Source organism: Siniperca chuatsi, linkage group LG23 (genome assembly GCF_020085105.1).
Source record: "Siniperca chuatsi isolate FFG_IHB_CAS linkage group LG23, ASM2008510v1, whole genome shotgun sequence".
NCBI lineage: Eukaryota > Metazoa > Chordata > Actinopteri > Centrarchiformes > Sinipercidae > Siniperca > Siniperca chuatsi.
Genome location: NC_058064.1, coordinates 11,095,712 through 11,119,255, shown reverse-complemented (window position 1 = coordinate 11,119,255; position 23,544 = coordinate 11,095,712). Strand labels below are relative to the sequence as shown.

Below are 23,544 nucleotides of genomic sequence, written 5' to 3'. Positions count from 1 at the left end.
TGTTAGTGTGTATCTGTGGACAGAAGGTTTAAACAAATACAAATTCATATGAAAGTGTTGTCACTGGAGATTTGTAGGACATTTGAACTCTGTGTGTGTTTGTGTGTGTATGTGTTTGGTGATTGTGGGAGGGGTAGGTTAATCTTAAATTTACCCTTGGTAGTTGGAGGACTGTGGTCACATCTGGACTCTGGTTTCTCTCTGCCTCTCTTGTTTTCTTTGCTCCCCTCGTCATTGCCACCTCACCTGTGCGCCGTTTTTTAAAAAAAAAACTTCTTTCCACACTTTTCCCTCTCCATCTTTTCTGCTCTCATTTAAATAACTGACCAAAAATCTTTCCTGATGACCACTTGGATGTCAAAGTATGAGCATGTGTGCTAGTGTGTGCACAGTAATCCTACCTGCTGTTTGAGCTGATGAACCAGACTATCCTTCTCCCTCTTCAGAGCTGCCACCTCGTCCTGGGTTTTCTTCTTTTTGGATGAGGAGAGCTCTAGCAGGGCAATGTTGGCGTCTTTCTCACTTATTGCTGCCAGCAGCGCCTCTTGCCTGTACAGAGAACAATCATACATTTTGTTAGCAATACTAGAAATTAACTTGATCAATTTGATTTAATTAAAGCCACACTTGGTGACATTGCACGCTGATGACATTAATTGCAGTGAAAGCTAACTGTTTGAGTTTCACAACTTTTAAGACAGAAATTATGTGGTGTAAAAGACACTGGAGAATGCAGTTTCCCATTTTTTCCATTCCCATGTAGTGGTATATAGCCACACAGATTGTTTTGGATTTATTTTCCCAGGTTTTGAGATAGCTGCCTGAGAGTTCTGCCTCCACACCAATAAGATGGAGGTGAATGGAATTATGCTTGTGGTGCTCACAGCATTGAAAAATGATATTTAAACTATTCAACAGCAACATCTTTTTCTTGAATTCTGCTGAAATTTTCGGTAGATTGTCCAGAGTAACAGACACGAGAAGTTCGTGTTACATTTTTAAATGTCATTTTACAACTTTATGAGCACCACAAAAAATTATTACAGTCACCTCCCTTGTATTGGGGTGGAGACAGAAATCCCAGAGATGGATATCTCAAAATCTGGACAAAGGAAACCAAAACTATCTGCATGGCTTGATAATAATTTGGGTGTACTTTAATGTTATGGTGAACCCATAGCATGTCAACAAGTAGAGGAAAGTCCTCTTAATTGGAATGCTGCTTTGTGATTTAGGAGGATAAAATTGGTGTATTTTTGCAAAAATATGGGGCTTCCTGGTGGTCAAGTATGATGCAAACCATGCAATCAAGATCTTTCCAGTTTGCTCATGGTGGCAACCTTTATGGCATATGTTCACTCTTTCTCTTTCTCCCTCGTTTCTCTCCACACCATCTACTATCCAATAAAAGCAAAAATGGCATGAAATAATCTTTTTGGCATTTCTGCATGCAGAGCAGCTTTTACTTTGTCCTTTATGCCAGAGGAACTACAGAGATCTCTCTCTGTAATTGTGAAAAACCTTCTACTTTCTACTAATGGGGAGACTGTTGGACAGCAGACAGTGTCTTGCTCATGGACACTTCAGCAGAGCAAGTATTGAAAAAGTGGTGGCTTGAACCTTATAACTTCACGAGGCCACCAGGCTTCCAACAAAGTACTGATGACACAGTGTATTTGGTTCCAAAGTTACACAAATTAGCAATTAATCACATTGTGTTTAACTACCTGTAACTTTATTTACCTACATGAATACACACACACACACACACACACACACACATATAAATGTGTCTTACTATCTGTTTCCATACAGGTATTACTTTCTAGTCTCTGTTGGTCATTCCAGCCCTCTTGTCTCTCTCTATCTCTTCCCCCTGCCTGCATGGTCGGGCTGACAGATAGATAGCATTCCATGTGGTCGGGAAGCAACAAGCCGCATCCCATCCATCCCATCACCCACAGTTCTGGCTGAGCCACCTCTGAGGACACCCAAGGCTCCGAATTCTTGGAATTCTGTCCATTTCCAGAGAGAATCTAAATCACAACGGTTTTTCCACAATCCCACAGGGCTCAAAAATTGGCCACACACAATCACACATGCACATAAACACACACAAAGACGCAAACTTGCATATGAAAGAACAAATATATTAGCTCATCCACACGCAGACAGGGGCATATTTCAATAAAAAAAAATTGTACATGCCATTTCTTTACATTTTTGTTCTCGCTTTACTCAACACACAATTACACTGTTTCTCTCTCTCTCTCTCTCTCTCTCTCTCTCTCTCTCTCTCTCTCTCTCACACACACACACACACACACATAGAGATACAGTGGTGTAGTAAGGAATGCAATGATGAGAGTCTAAATGAAGACAGATTACATGTTTGGACTGTGCAAAGACCCACAAATTCTTTGGTCAACCTCACTGACCACACTGTCAGTGTACAAGTGTCCCATCATGCATCTGGACTGAAGCAGTCCTGTCAGGAGCAGTGGCTGAGGGAGTTGAGACTGGGGCTGGTAGATCAGTTCCCTGGGCAAGTCTGGTCACCGTCATACTGCTCTGTGCTTATTAGTCAAAACATTTTCAGATTTGTGAATATGGATGCAACAATCTGAGATATTTATGATACTGTACCTTATAATATACCTTTATATTTCTCTCATTTGTCGATAAATGATTATATCTGATGATAAATTGAAATACATTTTTACGACACTAAAGACAAGGAAAACCAAAGAGCATTCAAGGGGTTTATGGTATTTTTTTGTGATTTAACTTGGAAGAGGTGCTGAGTGAAAACAAATGCATATGCACAAAAAGGAAATCTCACACTCTTAACTAGGCCTGGGTATCGTTTAAAATGTTTTGATACCATTGCCAATACAATACCCGAGGTTCAATACCAAAACAATTCTTTTTGGAATACCTCATATAGATGAATATAAAAATACAATGTACATTTTATTTCTACAAAAACCTTTTTTTCGACCCAATAAAAAAAGAATAAACATTATACCAAAGTGAGCTCTTGGACTTCTTTATGCTATCAGAAAGAACATTTCCTTTCTTCCAGATTGTGAGACAGTGGAACACTGTCACAGTCTTTCCCTCACACACACACACACACATGCAGAGAAAGGCTAATGGAACATTAGTCTTGTTAAAGCTAACAGTGCGTCTAGTTTTATACCATATCTGAGAGTTACCTGCCAGCACATGGCACTTATAAACCCTGGTGATAAAATGATATTTATTCCAGATGTGCTCGTCTCATTCTGGGCCTCTCAATGGTTCTCTCTCCATCTCTGTGTAATACACACACACACACACACATACTTAAAACACTCAGCTTGCAGAGCTAAACACATGCTTATAACAAGTGCTGGTTGTGGCTACTGCTGTTGCTATGTGATCATTAAAATCTGTTTCAAGTGCAGCTCTTTTTTTCCAAATCTTTAGATAATTCCACTGTCAGAGGGCACTTAAAAACATAGTATGCTCTCAGCTCTGCTGGCAATGTGTCCTTCCCATTGAAACTAACAAAGGCAATGTAGCCAGCACGGTGAGGAAGAAAGGTTCCCAGTGGATATGCAGCCTTAGATCTGTGACTTTCCTTTCAAGTTTTTCCTTTCCGCAGCAATATGGCGAGCACAGTAGGATAAAGGAAGGTCTACTAACAGTGAGCGAAAAATAAAGCTTTTTAAAGAGGTTACCTCTCACATACTCATACTTTCATTCTTTGTAATGTGAATGGCGTAAGTCTACTGTTTACCTCACAATAAGTGAGACAGAGGATAAAATGATGTAGCTGTGATAAGTTTCCAAAATCCTGTTGTATGGTATTATTAACTTCTGTGCAATATTTTGGCATCTGATAAGCCTTTCAGCTCATGCCTGTTTTCTTTCCCAACCCCAGACAATATCTGTCCATGACAACTACGGTATACTTAAGGTTAGGGAAAGATTGTGGTTATGGCAAATAAACTGTGGTTAAAGTATGTTTAAAGTTAGGCAACTAAAACACTTGGTTAGGGCTGGAGAAAGATTAGAAAGATGGTTAAACAAAGCTAACATTTATTGTAGTCTGGTACAGGGCGCAAATTTCAGTTTCTGCATTAAAGTTGGACGTGCCAATCCACCACTCAAACCTCCTCCACACCCTTACTTTCTGCTTCACTATATGAAAGACACACTTCTGTCTACGTTGGCACTGAACATTGGCATTGGATGTAAATTGTGAGGTGCAGAATCATCCAATAATTCCTAGAGATAATGGCTGTTTTTTCCCCAAACAAACCTCTATTGCTGTTGCTGAAAATGTAAAATCACTTTGAGTGTTTACAAAAAACACTGTAAATGCATATAGAAAACTGGCAACAGGCTGAATTATTATTATGTTTCATACAGGTGGTAATGATACTGAGTAGTAAAACAGTCATATATTTAGATAAACATTTTACAGGTTATTCAAAGTTTTAATTTGTTATTCTCTTCCCAATTCCTTTCAGGCTCTCTCTCACCTATTCACTATCAGTATCGCCCACCCTGCATTTCTCATCTCTTTCTCTTCACCTCCCCCTCCATCCTGTCACTCGCTCTATCGCTCCACGTCTTCTCTCTCTCCGTCTGTAAAGAAGGCAGTCGTGTGCCATGATGTCATCGCCGTGGCGACAAGGCAGACAGTAAGCAGATACACACAAACGCACCAGGCACCTGACCCCAATCCCAACACACACACACACACACACACACACACACACACACACACACACACACATGCAGGGGCTCTCTCCTTCCTAAAACCACTTAAGGCCCCTCACTTTATCAGAAACACTAATGCCTGGTCTTAGATCACTCACATATTTCTACACACACACACACACATGCACACACAAAAGCAGCTTCCTGTGTGTGCTGCGTTATCTCTTTCATGCTGTCACCCTCTACTGCAATCTACAGTGTGTGTGTGTGTGTGTGTGTGTGTGTGTGTGTGTGTGTGCGTGTGTGTGTGTTCAAGTGACAGTTGTATGTCTGTGTTTATGACAGCATGTCTTTCTGTAGGCGTGTATGTGCTCAAAAGGATGTATGTACTTATGTGTATTTCAGTGTGCGTGAATGTTCACAAGTTGTCTGTGTGTATCAAGGCTTTATCCTGTGCATACGTGTGTGTAAGAATGAAGTGCGTGCAAGTGTGTGCGTGTGTGTGTGTGTGTCCCTTTGTGTGTGTAAAGTAGATTCAGTCCGGTGTGACATTGGCCAGTCTCTGTCTAAGACAAACACAGAGCTATTTTAGAAATAATCCCCTCTCTCTGCTCTCTGTTTCCGACTGAACAAAGCAGCTCTCCATTGTTGTCTGTGACACTGTCTGCTCTGGTTACACAGAAGGCTGCTTGTAGGACGCCAGAGTTTACTCTTTAACCCCTATAGGACGTGGTGCGTGTCAAGCTCGATCTCATTTCTGTGAAGGGAGGTTTCCCTCAACATGCTGGGCTTCAGAGACCCATATGCAAGACCTGTTAAGGTTTTTCCAAAACTTACTCCACCCTCATTGACCAATTTCGGGAAACTGAGGCGAGTGAAATCAGCAGTAGTTTCACTTGGCTGGCGACAGGGGATTTAGAAAAATGTGATAATCATATTTACTGTAATCATGAAGGCTATGAGCTTTGGTTTGCTTTAAACAAAAGTAGATTGAACTAGTTTTGGTATACTTCATTCATATATAATAATTTTCAAAAGAACTTTTTGCCTATATCAGACCAAGACCTGAAATTAGCCTTAATTATGGAATTATGCAGCAGTTCATGTGGACAGGATCTGCCCTTTCACATGCTATTAAATCTGGACAGGGAAGGTCTGAGATGCATCATTGGAAGATCAAAGGGGGAAAGTAAAAGACATTTAAAACATGCTAAACACCTGATGAGTCTATAAGTACGATACTGAGGATGTGTCAACGAGAACCACAACACGTACAGTATACAGAGAGCACAGCGTCTAAGCTTGATGTATATGCACTTGATTTTACAGCTGATAATAACACAATATATTTTCCACAATTAGGAACATTTGTAGATTTTGGATCATATTTAAAAAGTTGAATTGAAATTAAAAAACTGAAACATAAAATTTCAGCAGGGTGGCAAACTCAGCAGAGATTTTCTACAAATTCATGGTAGAACTGTATGATTGTGGCATGCATGCAATGAACTCATAATCCTGAATCTTGTACACAGTCTTCACTGTTCTGTATGTCGGAAAGAAAAAGAGAAGGAGAGAAAGATTGTCTGGAATATTTTGAATAACTGAATTGTAAGAAAAGGTGTGGTTTTAAACAGAGAAGAGAGCGGAGGAGAGATGAGAGAAGTGAAGTACAGGAGGGCACAGCTGGCTCTCAGTGGTAGCTAATGCTGCCTGGAGGCACACACACACACACAAACACACACACACATACACACAAACACACAGAAGTAGCATAGAAAGATGGATGGAAGAAATCTGTGATAGAGAGGGAGGAACTGGAGGAATGGATTCATCCTTCTCTTCTGCCAATCTCTTTCCTTTCTTTCTTTTATCTTTCTTTTCACTCTTTCTTCTAAAACCCTCTCTTTCTTTCCCTTTCTGTCAGTTTTTTGCTTGCTAATCAGTTGGTTTTCGGTTGACAGACCTCCCACAGACACACACACACACACGCACACACCTCTATGACTGGCCCTGGTGTTCATGACTGTGCATAATCTACTTGTACACATGGATCTAAAATTAAATCCATTTCTAATTCCTCTTTCTGTCTTTGCCTCTCTTCATGTCTCTCTCTTCCTCCATCCCCCTCTCTCTCTCACTCTCACTGTCACTCCCTCACACACACACACACACACACGCACACACACAGCTACTGAGAGGGGCCCTACAGAGTAATATTTCTCTCCCAGCTGACAGCTTCTGTCCTGGGGCAGACAACCAGCAAGTACTGGGCCCCCCATTCTCACCTGCTCTGTGCTCTGTCTCTCTTTTTCTGTCTGTCTCTCTCTCTCTCTCTCACACACACACACACATTTGAGGTGTGAACTGCTGCTATGCCTCACAGCTCAAAATACTGAGGAATGAAAAACGTGAAGTAAGAAGTAACAAACAGAAGTAACAAAAAAAAAATGAAGCTGGGGGGAGCTCTCTTTTAAGTTTTACACACAGAACTATACATTAAATATATACAACATATATCTGACATGGAGCTGATAGTACCTTTAAAGTAAGGCTTTGCTCCACCCTCCACCCTCTGCTCTTAGGGTCTACTGCCTCTAGCAGCATCACACTCCAACACATAAACAAACACTCACTTACTGGTTTATAGCCCTACAAGAGAAAACACAGGGCAATGAAGGCATCAGAGCAGGTTTCATGAAACATTTGTTATTGCTGGCCTGCCATGTGTGCAGCATCAAAGCAAAGACAGCCAATAAAGCCTTGGCATATAGTAAACCATTTACTGCTGCTCTCTCTCTCCTGCAAAAGCGCCAACACAAAGTTTCACTTCACAAGATTATAACAGAAGTTATTAGAGAAAATGATCAACACCTAATGCAGTTGTTATGTGCATTCAAAACTTTGAAATTGTTCTTGAGGGCTACATTAAGCCAAACACATCAAAGGGATAATGGTACGTTGAAAGTGCAGAATAATGACAAAATGATTATCGGGAGTTTCAGTTAAGATTGCCCTCTAGGCTTTTATTCAATGAAAAACCAAAATGTGTTTACTGATCTGGAGAGTTTCCTTGTTTATTAAGACTGTAAGAAACTGAAAAGACTATAAAATGGCGTGATTAAGATAAAGTGATTAGCATACTGTGAGTACAGCAGCCAAGTCCTGATTTGGTAGAAACTTTGTTTTTATCTTTGAGTGACACTGCTTAGATTAAAGCAGCCCACTGTATAATGTACAATAACACACTGAGAACAGCAGGATTTTTGGCGAGATCTTTTTGAAAGCTGTGTGTGTGTGTGTGTGTGTGTGTGTGTGTCTTAAACTATAGTGGAAATGGGTCAGAGACACTGGATATGAATGATTTAGTTTGGAGAGAGAAGACGGGACAAGAGACCATCAGAGAGAATTGGAAAAAGTGAGAGAGAGCGAGAAAGAGATTGTTAGGAAAATAGGTTAACGCTGGTGCATAGGATAAATGTGTGTGTGTGTTTGAGAGGGAGAGAAAAGCTCCCCTCAAGGAGCTGTTGTACATCAGAGAGGCTTAAAGAAAGACAGCGAGAAGGCTTACACACACACACGCACACATAGAAAGAAACAGCATTGACAGGGAAGGGAATAAAATAACTGGAGGATTTGGAGGGAAAACAAATCAAAGAGACATGCAGGGGGAGAGAGGGAGAGGGATGGAGAGAGTAGCAGGAAGGGGAGGCAGAGAGACAGAGGCAGTAAGAGGGAGAGAGAGAAAGAGCGAGAAAGAGAGGAGGGCAGGTGGGACTACTGCATGACAGAATGAGGATCTGTTCTTGACACATTTTCCCTTTTTCTCGCTCCCTTTTTTGTCTTAAAAAAACACTCTCTCCTCTCGCTCCCTCACCTCTCTCTTTCTCTGTCTCTCAGACACACACTGTGACTAATAAGAAAGGTGTAAAAATGCATTATCCATGGTCCGCGGGAGTTTGCTCTTTCCATGGGACCACACACACACAGTCTGAGAAGTGTGACTAAAGATGCAGCTTTGTCTTCACTGTGGTTCTTTACAGTAAATCCATTTCTACGCTGTGCAACAGAGACCAAGACATCTGCTTGCAATCTGTCAGCACAAACTCACTCCTGTAACAGCAATGGACACCTGCGACTCCCAAATGTTCACGAAAGACGATTTTTAAAAACATTTTTGCTTTATTTGACAATGTGAGAGTGACAAATATGTTTCTGTCGATCTACTGTATCCATAGATGCTCCCTATGGTGCAGCACTACTCTACTGCCTGTTGGTCAAACTGCTCAGATACGCATGCATTTTAAGTGAATGGAGACAAACAAAGTGACTTGGAACGTAGCAACTTCTTCAGACACAGTAAACTCAGTCAGTATGTTTCAAATGAAGTTCTTATTGCATTGTCGATCAGCATCCAAAGTCAACACCATGAATGCCTTTGATAAAAGATTGTCCAAACGTTTGGACAAATGATGACACAAATAAATGGAAACAAAAAAAAAAACAAAAAACATTCAAAACCTGAAACTCTACAGCATGAATTCAAAATGATCAATAAGGTAGTATTAACACAAAGGTGGTAAGTGTATCTATCACTGAACTTAACTACATACAGAAGCTGTATGCTGATTCTGTCTTATTGCAATTCAATACTTCACACTTCATTATCTTTAACAGCTAACTATGCAAAATAAAAGCCTGATGATTAGCTTCATTATTAGAGTTTGGCTGAAATGTAATCCATGGTCTCATTTTGTACATTTATGTGCTCAGTTTCTTTCTTCACTGTGTGTATCCACTGACTTGAATGCCTCACTAAGAGCCAACTTTTCCATTAAGGAGGATAAAGTCTTAAAATGGAAATGGCATCTTTACATTGTAGTTGTGCAGTAATTTATAACCGTGATTATACTGTTGATGCCAGAGTTGTTATAACTGTCTATTTCTTGCTCCATCTCATGTCTTTCTTGCTCAGTATCTCTTTCTTTCTTTTCATAGTATGTTAAACAAGCTAATGTCAAGTCTGTCACTAGTCTGTCCTGTTCTCCTCTGCCTGTCTGTCTACTACAGTTTTATTATTTCCAGAATAGAAATGTAATCGTTTGGCACTCGCAACGTACAATCAGAGGCTTTGAAAAAAAATGCATGTTTTGTTTTCTACTTTTTGATATGTTTTCCCTCTTCATTGCTCCCTCTCCCTCTTTAATTGCTGTTTAATGATCTGTTTGATGGCCTGGCATGCCCAACCTGTAATCAGCCGAGGAAAACAGGCGAGTTTCGGTTTTGCCGCATCCTTTTTTCCTTTATCTGTTCTTTCGCTCCACTTGTCTTTTTGTTCTTTTGTGTTTGGTTCTCTTCCATCTTTCTGAACATTTTGCTGTTGTTCTCGGCTCCTTGTACTTGTTTTAAATCCAGTTCTTTTTCCTCTTCTTATTTAGCTCAATTCAGTGTTATAATTGGTGTGAGAGCTCTGCAACACATGTACAGATTACACATAAAATTACAAAACAGAAGAGTCAACACTATAAAATGAGATCTTCTCTTTTTTCCCCTGCTGTATATACAGCTGAAGATCACTGGTTTGCAAGGCTTCAGAGACTTTCAGAAAACCCTGTTATTTGAATACAACTTACTAACTAACTAACTGAAGCACATCTTTTATTGCTTCCATTTTCCTGATTCAATCTCTCTCTCAGTCTCTCACAAGGGAGAAGAAAAAATCAAAAAGGAAAGAGGCAGACAGCCAGTCAGAAAGAAGAGGGCAAGAAAGGCAAGTACAGAGAGCGCAAGAAAAATGGAGAGAAAAGAGGGCGAAGAAGAGCGAGGCGCCCTGATTTGAGCTTGTAAGACTAAGTGTCAAAACTGCGTGCCCCTTTTGTCATACTAAGCTCTCAACATGTCTGTCATACACACACAACACACAACAAATACACACACAGAGAGACTTGCTTTGGCACACTGTGGATTAATCTCATTGCTGTCTGAGGGGGATCAAAGAGCTTGTCTCTGGCTTATGGCAGCACACCTTTTTGGTGTGCTGCCATAAGCATGTGTACATGCATTTGTGTGGGAGGATGCATTTATATGCATGTGTGTGTGTGTGTGTGTGTGTGTGTGTGTGTGTGTGTGCGTATGTAAGTGTGCATGTGTGTGTGTGTGTGGGTATACATCTCCAAGCATTCCTCTGGGGGTGAAAGCTTCTAAGCAGTCGTGCTGTCTCATCTGGTTTTGTAAATGACTCTGTGTGTATGTGTGTGTCTTATTTCTGAAGGCAACATGTACTTTTAATGTTATTGATGGGATAGCTGCTGTGAGTGTGTGTTTGCCTGTGTCTGATACACGTGCAGTCATATTGTTAGTGATGGCTTTCCGGCTGCGAGGAGCAGAGCTGTCATTCCACTGAAAATAGGATTTTTGACTACATGCACACAAACAGAGGGATGCAAAAACACAAACAGACACACAGACACACAAACACACCATTGATTCGTTTCAGTATGTAGTGACAACAGTGAAGACACAGACAGACAGATAGTAAGAAATACAGCCTGCAAGACAGAAATCAGGCGATAATGATGTTTCCAGACAGATGTAGGCTCTGAATGGAGAGATGGATGGAAAGAGGCAAGGAGGAAAGGAAGGCAGGAATGATGCAAAGAATAAGAGATGAAAAAGGGTGAAAGGATGGTGGGAGAGATGGAGGGACAGCAGGAATGAAGGGAGGGATGGCAGAAGAGGGGCAGGGAGAGGTTTGAGGGTTAAAGGGAGGCTGGGTGGGAGATAAAACAAAGAGCAGAGCAGCAAAGGAGAAATAAATTGAATTTATAGTGTTCCCCTTGAGGCATCAGCCAAGGCTCTCACTGCAGGAGGCTGAAGACAGCACAGCAACTTGGTGTTTCTGCAGACTCTCTTTATAGTCTAATTGTAGATGTGGCGCAAAACAGTGTTTGTGTGTAAACAGACTCAAATTGTCCTAATTCTAGATGCTTAATCCACTAAAAGCTTCATTTTGATATTCCTTAGGGCATATATAAGATCCCGTTCCAGTAAATCAGAATAGATTTTGGCATTGCTGGCAGTTTAACCCAAAACATTTCAGTGAATCACTACCCAACACCTAATTTGTCACAGCCTGAGGCAGCCTCCCCCACACAGAGAACACAACTAAAATATCATGTTTTATTTCCCTACTAAAGCAAACAAAAGTAACGTGACTCACTTTGTTGCCTGTTGCTGGATGCCTTGACCATTTGCATTGGCAAAAAAATGTGTCAAGTGCATCGCCGCCCTTGTTTATCTAGAGCAGGGGCTTTTCATTGTGTCGCTTCAGTGTTTTCTTTTGTAATAAATGGCCTTTTCAAGCATCATTAATGTTACAATCACCATAACAACCTTGCAAATAAACAGAAATCAGTGTCTCGCTGTTTTATGTTTCAGAGCATTTGCGGCAACATTCTGATTTTAATGCTCATAAAAATGTTATATGCATAATTCTTGCCTGGTAAAAATAATGACCAATAAATTAGTCGACAATTTTGTGAAAAAGGTGAAAAGGGGCATTGCAAGAATGCAAGGGGAGGAGGACATAACATAAGTGGTTATACATTCAATATATACTGTAGCATGAAAGATTGATGGATGAACGGAAGGTGCGAGGGAGACAGAGGAAATATAATTTCTTCGGGATATCATGCAGTTTTGTTGGCTCAACTTAGTTGTTGTTGGACAGCTGTCTTTCTCCTCTTTGCTTTCACTCCTTTTCTCTCTGCCATAAAACATTTCTGCCTCTGTTCTTTCATTTTATTATCCTCCTACTCCCCCCCACCCCCACAAAAAAAAAGATTTATAACTCTTGCCCTGACCTCTTTACTGGCTTTTCTTCTCCTTGTTTTGTCCACTCTTCACTCTTTTCCTCTTCTTGTTTTGTGTCTTCTCCTCTCCTGCCCATCCTGTCTCCTCTAACCTCCTCTCTTGTCTACTTTTTTGTCCTCTCCTCTTCCAAACTATTCTGATATCACATCCAAACTGTTAGTGATATTCACACTAATTCAATTGGCTATTTCGAAATCGAGAAATATTTGCTAAACCTCATTTTAAATTAATTTACACAAATGGTTTTGAATGTGGGTGTTCTGAGTATAACACATTAAGAATGCTTTCAAACTGAATCATAGAAGTCATATTCTTTTGCTTCTTCACATGATATCAATGCAGAACTATTATAACTGAAATGTTTTGTCTACTGTTCAAGGACAACTTCTTACAGTGGTCTTTCCAGGAATCTGCGATCTTGTGATTGAAATAATTAACACAAGTTCAACCACTTTTTACAATATTGGATATCTTCAATATTTTTGCATAAAACTGTCACACTTACTGTTTTCACATTTACTAGTCATATATGAAATGATCCAAACCACAACCATTGCTGTAAACCCTGTTTACTTCTCAACAGACGAAGAAGTTCTGCTCAAAATATGTTTGATACTCAGGGGATCTTTTTGCCCTTCCTGCGTCTCCCAGGCATGTCAAGGTGGCAAACTACTGTTTGAGAAAAGTCTCTACAAATTCAATCACTATTGGCTGCAATATTTACAATAAAGGGATGAGAAGGAATGTGTTTTCCATAATGCTCTGAAAGGTACTGTAAGTGAGGAAATTTGTTGAATTTCTTGTGGATCTTCTTGACCTGAACTGAGTCTCTCAGGCAAAGCACATGACAAGGCTGAAAACTGCTGTTTGAGCAAAGCTGCTGCAAATTCACTGGAGAGAAAAGAGGAGAGATGGTTGCAATATTTACAATAAAACATGTGACATTCCAACTGTTTAAGATGTTTAACTGTGGGTGTGGGTGTCATTGTGTTGACAAGATGTGTATTAATCACATTCAGTGACATAAGTGGTGGCATTTTCAAAATAATCGTCATCACGGTAAAACACCAAAATTAGGAAAAGGTTGCAAATAAGTGAAATTGTTCTTTTATTACAACTTCCACTTAAAGGTTTTTTTGAGGGGAGTTTTTCTTTATCCAAATTGATGGTCTAAGGACTGAAAGACTGAAAAAGCCTTTTGAGGTAAGTTTGTGATTTTGGGCTATTTAAATGAAACTGACTACAACCTAAACCTACAACCCAAACAATACGTTTTAGAAACTTACTGTCTGCTCTCTTCTCTTCTCTAAAAAAACCTCTCCAAAAGCCAAACAAAATCTTCTTTATGAGAGTCTTACATTAATCAACACTTGTACTACATTGGAAGTTACACCTCAACATTGTTTAAACACATACGTGTACCAGAGAGACAGGCATGTGTGAGCTAGGAGGAGAGCAAAAGACTCAGAGAAAGTCATAGATTGAGGTAGAGATGTGTGTTAAATGTCAGTACAGCAGAACAGCGGAGAGTAAAATAGCCTTTAATTCATCCAGATTGGGATTTCAGACCTGACGCCCTGCTGTTACACACACACTGTCAGCACATTCCTCCAGCTGACTGGGACACACACACACACATACACACGCACACACCTGCATACTCCAAAGTGCACAAACACATGACACCACACATGCCCACAAGCACACATGAGGCTGGGAAGAAAATGAGCGGGTGCATATTTAATGTGTATCACAAAGAAAATACTGTATGTCTGTGTGTGTGTGTTTTACGAGTGTGTGTGTACGTGTGAAGGTCACTGCAGATGATTTATCAGTGGGAAAGACACATGTTGGGGCCCTGCAGGGCAGATGTGTGTATCCGTGTGTAGGTATTTTTGTGTATTTTCTGTCTCTGGATTAGTGTGTATTGGTGTGTGTCCATGCATGTGTATTTACATGTTTGCGGATTTTGCACGTGGTTTTATGTGCATATTATACATGCAAATGTTCTTTCTTCCTATATTAAGATATATACTATAGTGTATTCTTGGACTCGCACACAGACACACGCACACACACACCACACACAAACACACACAAATAAACAATATATATCAGGGACCAAAGGCTAGCATAGTGTTGGAGTATAGAAGACATATACAACCAGATGGTGAAAACTATGGCACAAAGATAGATAGGTACTGTGTGTGTGTGTGTGTGTGTGTGTGTGTGTGTGTGTATGTGTGTGTGTAAAGCAATAAGAGAGGGAAAGCGAGACAGAATGTCAGTATTCCAGCTGTAGTTGGTATATATTACTGCATGGGAGTGAGTGTGTGTGCATGTCTGTTAATATTATCTATGTCTGTCTCAGAAACCTCTGCAACATGCCGTATCATATATCATGTCTTACAGTAACATTAAACCTTACACCGATGTAAAACCGGGCAGCAAATCAGACATCAAACCCAGAAGAGTTACGGCAGCCTGTGTGTGCAGAGACAGTTTCATGTGCATTACACCAAGATATATGGACACACAGGATGCAGCCACCTTTAACATCTCGTTTTACTTGTGGGAGAAAGCCAGAAACAAATGACGTATTTGCTGACCAAACCCTAATGTCTTGTGAAAAATATGAGCAATGGCTGTAATGTACATAACTCACAGCAAGACAACTAGCAGCTACCTGAAACATCTAAACTTTCCACTGAGGGGGAACAGACACAAAAATACACAATATCCCACGTATGTGGGAAGAATATCTAACTGCAGCCTGAAAAATATCATGTATTATGCAAAGGCAGAGCATAACAGTGTCGTATTTTTTTTTTTTGGCAAGTTGCCAAATAATCACTAATGAATTCAACAATTATTCGTAAGCCTCTGCAGGCGATTCACGGGAGCCTTTAAAGGAAGAATTTCTAGTGTATTCTGGATCAAAAAACAACCAGTATACAGGTGGAAACAGTAGAAAAAGTAAGTGGTATGGAAGTGTTGGTAACACTCAAAAGACAAACAAACTGCTGGCCAATGCGGACCACTGTGCCAACAATAAATAAATAATATCTTAAAAAACAATCACTATAGGTGGGACAGACATACTGTTTGAGCAAAGAGACATAAAAGGAATAACAAACTCTGTAAGGTCTGCTGCCAGAGATTTTATGATTTAAACTGAAGGAAAACTGGTTTACTTACTTGTTAATGTACCAATAAGTGATACAAATGTATTATTTCACAGGTCAGTAAAACCTGCCCCAAAAGGCACTAAAATACCCCTATCAGAATAACATCAAGGGTGCAAAAAGTACCTATCTGAAAAAGTGACTTGTGCAGATACAGTAGTATTAAAAGCTACCTATTCTACTTCATTTAGCGACTTTACAATTATACACAAATATTAGTGGACATTTACCTTTGGCTAAATAAAAAACAAAACTGAACACAAGAAATACCTATAGAGAACATTTGAAGCAAGAGAAGGACAACTGAATAATTTGCAATCACATACTGAATGCATAAGTCATAGATATGTGTCTCATGACGGAACATATAAAGTGCAGTTGTGTATCTACTACAGAAACACCAGAGACGATCAGCAGAGTAAATATTTGGTCTCTGTACGGTAGGTATGACCTGTGTATGGAAACACACAGTCACACCACAGTTCAGAGTTGGGACAAAGTGGTGACTGAAGCCTTACAGTAATGATAACCACAATGGATTTATACACATACATACACGTGTGCATAATATGCCATTGGGACAGTGAAGTTAAATGACAGACTGAACTGCCCACTAGAGACTGTTAAATCAAACCATGCATGTGTGTAGGGTGGTCTGTGTGTATGTGTGTGTTTGTATGTTGTTATTGTGCGGTCTGTGTTTGTATGTGCATGTACATGAAGTAAGGATGCATGTGTGTGTCCACTCATGTGTGTGCCTGTTACATAAATATTCATAATGGCGACTCTATTTTCTTGAAAGGAACACTGGACAAGTTAGACGTCAATAAATCAATCATAGTGTGCTTGCACACGTGCACACTCACACATGCAAATTCACATACGAAAACAAGGTCATGCATTCTGAAGCGCTGATGCCTGTAATAATCACACGGGTTGTTACTACGGCGATAAAATGGCCAATAACTTGCTCACCTGGCCTGTCAATGGACATGCTGCTGGACACACACATACTCTCTCTGTCTCTCTCTCTCAAAAAAAAAGAAATACAAAGTTGGTAGAAAACGAGGACAGAGTGCAGGAAAACTAAATCACAGCGCATGCCATCATTTTCCCATAATGCCACAGTAAAAGATAGTCCCACAGCGTGTTTAAACAGGCAGGACATGCTAACATGGACATTATCCTTGGCTTCTATTTCAGCCCAAAGCATCGTTCTACTAAATTAGACCTTGTTGTAAGGTCTCAGAGAGGATGTAAAACAGCAGAAAATACATGGAATCATCGGACTCCTGGACTCCTCTTAGCTACACTTAAAATGCAAACCCATCTATTAAAATTACATTAAAATTTACATTGAGTTACAGCCTGTGCAAGAGTGTGTGTGGGTGTCTGTGTATGTAATCAATCATATGAAGAGCTAGACAGCGGTACATGGTTATTGCATTAACACACTACTTACTTCTATGGCTTTAAAGTGCAGCGAGAAAGAGAGAGGAGATAAAAGAAGAAAGGAGAGAGAGAGGTAAAGACAGGAAGTATGAGAAAAGAGAGAGGTGATGAGGTGTCAGGTGAAGATCATGCCAATGTCACCAGTGACCACCTTCCTGGAACACCGAAGCAACATGGGAAACTACTGGAGATATCATAAGAGTTGCTAATTTCAGGTCGTGTCTGAGTTTTACAAATTAGAGTAACTGACAACTGGAAACTTTATACTGTATGTGTTGACTGGTGTGCCAAGAGGCAAGTACAGTAAGTGAAGGTGAAACAATACAGGGACGTAAATACATTGTAGAATTTGTTGTCAAACAGATGCACATTATAATGTGGAGAATTTGCTCAAATGTTTCATATTTTATTTTTAGCCATGATAGTGGTGTGGCTCTATAGATAGCAATGTCAGTCTGTTGATCCACCACTTTGGTCCAGACTGAAATATCTCAACAACTATTGGAAGGATTACCATGAAACTTTGTACAGATATTCATTGTGTCCAGAGGATGAATCCTATTGACTTTGGTGATCCTCTGACTTTTCCTCTTGCGCCACCATGAAGTTGATATTTTTATTATTTAGTGAAATGTCTCAACGAACCGTAAATGGATTGCCATTCAATTACGTACACATTCATGTTCCCTTCAGGATGAATTGTAATAACTTCCTCTGGCTTTTCCTCAAGCTCCATCCTCAGGTCAAAATTTTTATTTCAATACTTTGGTTTATGACAGAGAACCCGCAAAACTAATAACATTCTCATCAGCCTCAATGTGTTTTGTGCTAATTACCAATTGTTGCCATGCTTACATGCTAAACTAAGATGGTGACCAAGGTTAACATTACCTGACATCAGCATATTAACACTGTCATTATGAGTATATTAGATTTATATTGTATATTGATGTTAACTAATTGTTCAAACACCACTGTGCAAATACAGCAAGTAAAGTACTGTAAATTTAAAAGTAAAGCTTTGATCATACTTTATAAGAAGAGCTCCATTGTTTGTTGTATTTGGCTGAACAATAAGAAATAGTCCAAAAAATAAAATGGCTTGTGCAATCGCTTAACAAGAATAGGACGAAGGATGGGGAATACAGTACATAAATCTGGCACACTTGTAGTGCGTAAAGTCAACGTCACACATTTTCATTGACATGGGCAGATGATGAAATTTACGTCACACAGACCCTCGCAACCATGTGGACACATGCCGCCATAAGCATCTGAATTCATCACTGTACTGTATCTTTGGCCTGGAACTACTAATAAACATTCTCCCACCAGTACCACAGGACCATGAAAATTCAATACAATTTTCTTACATTATCACCTGCATGACAACACAGGTGGGGCTTTGGGCTAATTTGGTTTTCCTAAATCTGTGATAGGACAGCAAATAATGGGATAACCACCATTTAAAAAAATACTCCACCAAAAACCTATATTTTGAGTGTGAAATACTCAAGACTTAAAAGGTGGCACTGAAACGTGCGTAGCTCACTCGTTTGCGGAGGATGGCAGCTGTAGTCAGTTGGTATGCACAACAGTTAAAATGCTTTTTAACCCAATTTAATGGGGAAAAATGTTTCAAAATGTCCATAGAAATCACTCCTGCAGCATGATCCACATCTAAACTGCCCAGCTCAGTGTGTTGCAAACACTCATATTTTTAAGTTATAAAGACCATTATTTCACCGGGAGTATTTCTTTGTTAAAAGAAGGTTCCAATGATTGTCTATTGCAAGATCTGTGAATCATTCAGAGTAGTGTTGCAGTTTATTTTTAAATTTTTATTGATGCTTTGAGGAGCACAAACAAAATTTCATTTGAGTGGGATATCTCAAAACCTGAGCATGTAAAACTAAAACGATGCATGCATGGCCTAAGATCGCTGTGGATAAGAGGAAAAATATGTTTTGCTGTGATTTGGGTGAATTAACTCTTTAAGAGCAATTTTGTTTGCATGTGAGCTTGTGTACATCTGCAAGGATAGAAAATAGAAATATAAATAGATTTAGGGACTGACGAATATGTAGGAAGATAGATAGGAAGACACTGTGTGTTTGTGTCTTTGGAAACATGACAAAGTGTCCAACTGAGTTTGCATCTGTCAGTGTTAATTTTCAGCTGGTTTACATGTTAACATAAATAAAAGTAATAAAATGTGTGTGTTTTTGTATTCTTACTTCATCTCCAGGACCTCCTCCAGGTGTTTCCGCCTCTCGGCCCGCAGGGCGGTCAGGTGACCTTCCTTCTCGGCCAGTGAGAGTTGAGTTGATGACAGCTTGGCTTTCATCACCTCCAGTTCCTGTTTCACCTTCTCCATGGCAACCAGCAGGTCTTCCACCTGACACACACACACACACATACACTGTAAGACATTTCAAACTGCTTCTGCTGTTTCTAACTTCTCTGTCTGAATGTGATATTTTTGTTTAATTTATTTAACTTTTTCCAATCGTTTTTGCTTTCCACAGATATCAGCCTTTATGTTTATGTTTGTGTGTGTTGTGTCTTCTTTTGTCTCTTCTGTGCGTGTGCATCTGACAGCTACTGTGCTTTTGAAATGTTATATAATAATTTCTCTGTTTTTACATGAGATGCTCGATCGCAGAACATCGAACGTGTCATTTTTCTTCTCTGTGTTTTCTTTTCTCTATTCATGTTGTTTCTCTTTCTCTTTCTCTGATATATATTTTATCTAAGTCTCTCTCTGGGTGTGTATATCAGTTTGTCAGTTTAATGTCTGTGAGGTCGGAGTGTCAAGGTCACTGTATTTCTCACAGTGTGACGACGATCTGGCCTGCCACCACAAACACACACACACATGAAAACACGTGTATACCATCGAACAGATGTACGCACGCACATGCACACGCACACACACACACACACACACACACACACACATTTTCTCTTTGGATACATCTTTCTCTCTTTTCCAGTTATATATTCCCTGTGTATCTGTATTTGTATCTGTATCTGTGTTGAAGTAGAAAGAAAGGAGAGCAAGAACATCAGACAAAAGACAGAAGAAAAAGGATTAAGATTGAGAGAGAAAGACGGTCACAAAGATACATTTATTTCCTCCAAAAAATGGATGGCATCAGCAGGAATAAAAAAGTAAATATCCTGAAGATGAGCTGAATCTGAAAGAAGCTCCTGTTCAGAGAGAAACAGGGACCAAGACAATAAAAGAATTGTCATTTGAGTAAAAACTCAAATTAATGGTGATGAAGTTTTGCTATTTATCACTCCAACCTTCTTCTTTCCCAAGCTGTCAATTCCTCTCATTTACAAATTCTTATGTAATGTCTGGCCAATATATTTTCTGCCAGCATTCCTTGAACCAACAAGTTGTTGGGTCCTGCTCTTTCATATTCAATATCATTGCAATCCTGTCATTTTCTCTTTCAGATTTAACACTGGGCAAATCACCACCTCTTCCATCACCACCGTTATCTTCAGGTTGTTGACCTGAGAAATCCCATTTTATACCTTCTGGCTTTCCTCCACCACTATTAGCATCTAGACTTTCATCTAGAGTAGTGATTCTCTCCTTTCTTCTATCTTCATGGGCCTTTGAAGATGCTACACTTTAGTGGAGTTTACGGTCTTTCTCTGTTGCTATCTCAACAAATATTGTTGTACATTTCCAATTGGATTTTACTCTCAGATTTTACTTTCAGAAAAAAAACCCATAGGGCTGATGAAAGATGGAAAAGAGATGGAAAATGAGGATGAAAAAGGAGTGGACAAATAATATGTAATATTTTCTTTTACGCTGGGTACAGGAGGTTTGATATAAGGTCAGCATGAATGAATGAACAAATGACCACAAATCGTCTGATCCAGACGAAGAAACTTTTTTACACTTTCCACGATAGCTGTACCAGTTTACTGGCCAACACGTAAAACATAACAGAGGTAGTAAATGAGGATTTGTGTTCAACATCCCATCCTGCGGTTCACTAAAATCAAAATGTGAAAAAAGTAACAGTGAAATGAGAAAAAGCTGAATGGTGAAGGCATGAATGAATGATGAAATGTACAGTAAAAGGCTGGTGAGCGAGGTTTGTGATGATTGTTCATTACCTTTGACCACCTAAAGCCGGCTGTGGGGAACTCATGCATTGGAATGTGAGACAGCTGCATACAAAAAGAGCAGAGAGAGAGAGAGAGAGAGAGAGAAAGATGGGATAGGAGAGAGAAAACAGAGAAAGTGAAGGGGACGGTGACGGTGAGGGAGGAGAAAAAAGGGATACAAAGTGGGGGCATGAGACAGAAATAAAAGAGAGGGAAGGAAAGAGAATGAGTACAGAAAAACGGAAAGAGTAAAGGTAGACATAGGGAGGGAAAGAGGGAGAAAAGATATGAAAGTAGGAGAGAGGTTTAAATGAGAACAAAATCAAGAGGAGGAAAAATCAAAGGAGTGGAAGGACAGGATAGGACACAAACAAAGGTAATTAGGAGGAAAAAAGAAAGGGGGAGATACGATTAAAACAACAAACATGCAAGGAGGAAAAGCAGAGAAAAGGAGGGGAGGAGAAAGAGAAAAGTTGTAAAAATGCTCAAGTGAAAAGATAAACTGTTAAGCAAAAGGGGAGATAGAGAAAGCAAAAGAAACAAATGCTAAGGACAGGAAAGAGAGAGATAAAAATATAAAAGAAAGTGCAGACAGAGTGCAAAATACTGAGCAACCGGAAACACAGGCAGCATTAAAAATGCAATTCAGACAATACAGAAAGAGGAGAGGAGAGAATATGAGAGGAGAGGAGGATAAAGGAGAGAATAGGATAAGAAGAAGAAGAGAAGAAGGAGAGGAGAGATGAGAGAAGACAGGAGAGGAGAAGGAGCGGAGAGGAGAGAAGAAAGGGAGGAGAGGAGTTCAGAGGAGAGGAGTAAAGGAGGGGACAGATGACTGTAAAATAAGGACAGAGATAGGTAGACATAGAGGGGAAAGAAAGAGGGAAGGACCTTTGGCTGACATCAGAGATGTAGAGATTGAAGGATGGAAGGATGGAGGGATGCAGGGAGGGGTGAGGAGTGACGAGGCCCGGCTGGAAAAGAAGGAGCTGGAGGGGAGGAGGACAGCAACCCCCTTCATTCTTCTGAATGTGTGTTTGTGTGTGTTTGTGTGTAAGAACTTCATTTTAAGAGGAAGAAAGGAAGAAGAAGGTGCACTGAGTTCAAGAATTAAAATTGTCTGGTTAATAAAAGACAGAAAGCTGGAGAAGAGAACGTCTGTCTTTAGTTTGGTCTCTGAAGAGACAGATGGAGTGTGTCATACTGTTGACTCATTTCTGTCACACACTCACACACACACACACACCTTTCTTCAGTGATCCTACATACAGTAGTGACTCATGTCTAGCAGAAAAGGTTTAGTATATTTTCATGTGGTCTTGGTCAACCGATTTTGCCGAGCAAACCCTATCCATGGGACAGTCCCTCACACACACACAAACACACACATACACACAGGTTGTCAACATACAGCTGCATACTAAAGGTGTGTGTATGTATGTCTACCAATATGTAGTCAGGGTGTGTGTGTAAATGTGCCTGGTTTGGCTGCATTTGCATGTGTGTGTGTGTGTGTGTGTGCCAACACTATAATAAGCAATGTGTGTGCCTTTGAACAGGCCGTCCTCATTAAGGGAGGAAATTGTTTCTCCCTCTGTCATCATTTTATAAATCATTATGTGAAAGGCTAATTGCAGTGACGCAGTTGTAAAAAGGGAACACAAACATATTTATTTACAATTTACTCGTGTATATAGAGACACATGTCCAGTTAGAAAACCAAAGTCGCGTCCATCTGGCTCCTGCTGAATGCAATGTTGTGCTGCTGCTGTTTAAATAGCAGTTAGTACTTCTTTCCGCCATGTTTGTGTGTGTGTGTTGGGAGGAATGTGTGTATGTATGTGGGACGCTGTATTGTGTGTTACTATCCTGTCTGTGAGTACTGCGTGCACACATGTGCGTGTATGTCTGTGTTGAAAGGCTGAGTTAGTGTTGTTGATGTTGGGTGAGGACTGCACTGAGTGTTTGGCTGCCATCTCCACTCGTTCACCACACGCTGACGTTTCTTCTCCTTCCTCCTTCACTGAAGCATTTTAACACGAGGACGCTCTCCAGCACCCTGTCCTGGCCTCAGTGGCCTCAGTTCTGTCTAATTAAAGCTGCCACTTGTAGCATTTTGAAGTATTTCAATATATCGCTGCCAAATTAAATGTGATAGCTTGGCACAATCACTGTAAACAAATTA

General features: G+C 40.0%; 1 protein-coding gene across 15 annotated transcripts in view; it reads right to left on the bottom strand.

The window, feature by feature from the left end:
• The window catches only part of LOC122871139 (ELKS/Rab6-interacting/CAST family member 1-like), a 139,608-nt gene that overhangs the window by 51,474 nt on the left and 64,590 nt on the right, over positions 1 to 23,544 (bottom strand). For 7 of the 15 annotated variants that reach the window (XM_044185831.1, XM_044185829.1, XM_044185835.1 and 4 more), the window contains 3 exons: positions 21,369 to 21,422; positions 19,460 to 19,620; positions 402 to 549 (listed from right to left, as the gene is read on the bottom strand). In XM_044185831.1, coding sequence (XP_044041766.1) covers positions 402 to 549; positions 19,460 to 19,620; positions 21,369 to 21,422 — 363 coding nt within the window. The other 8 variants (XM_044185841.1, XM_044185842.1, XM_044185833.1 and 5 more) reach the window with 2 other exon arrangements.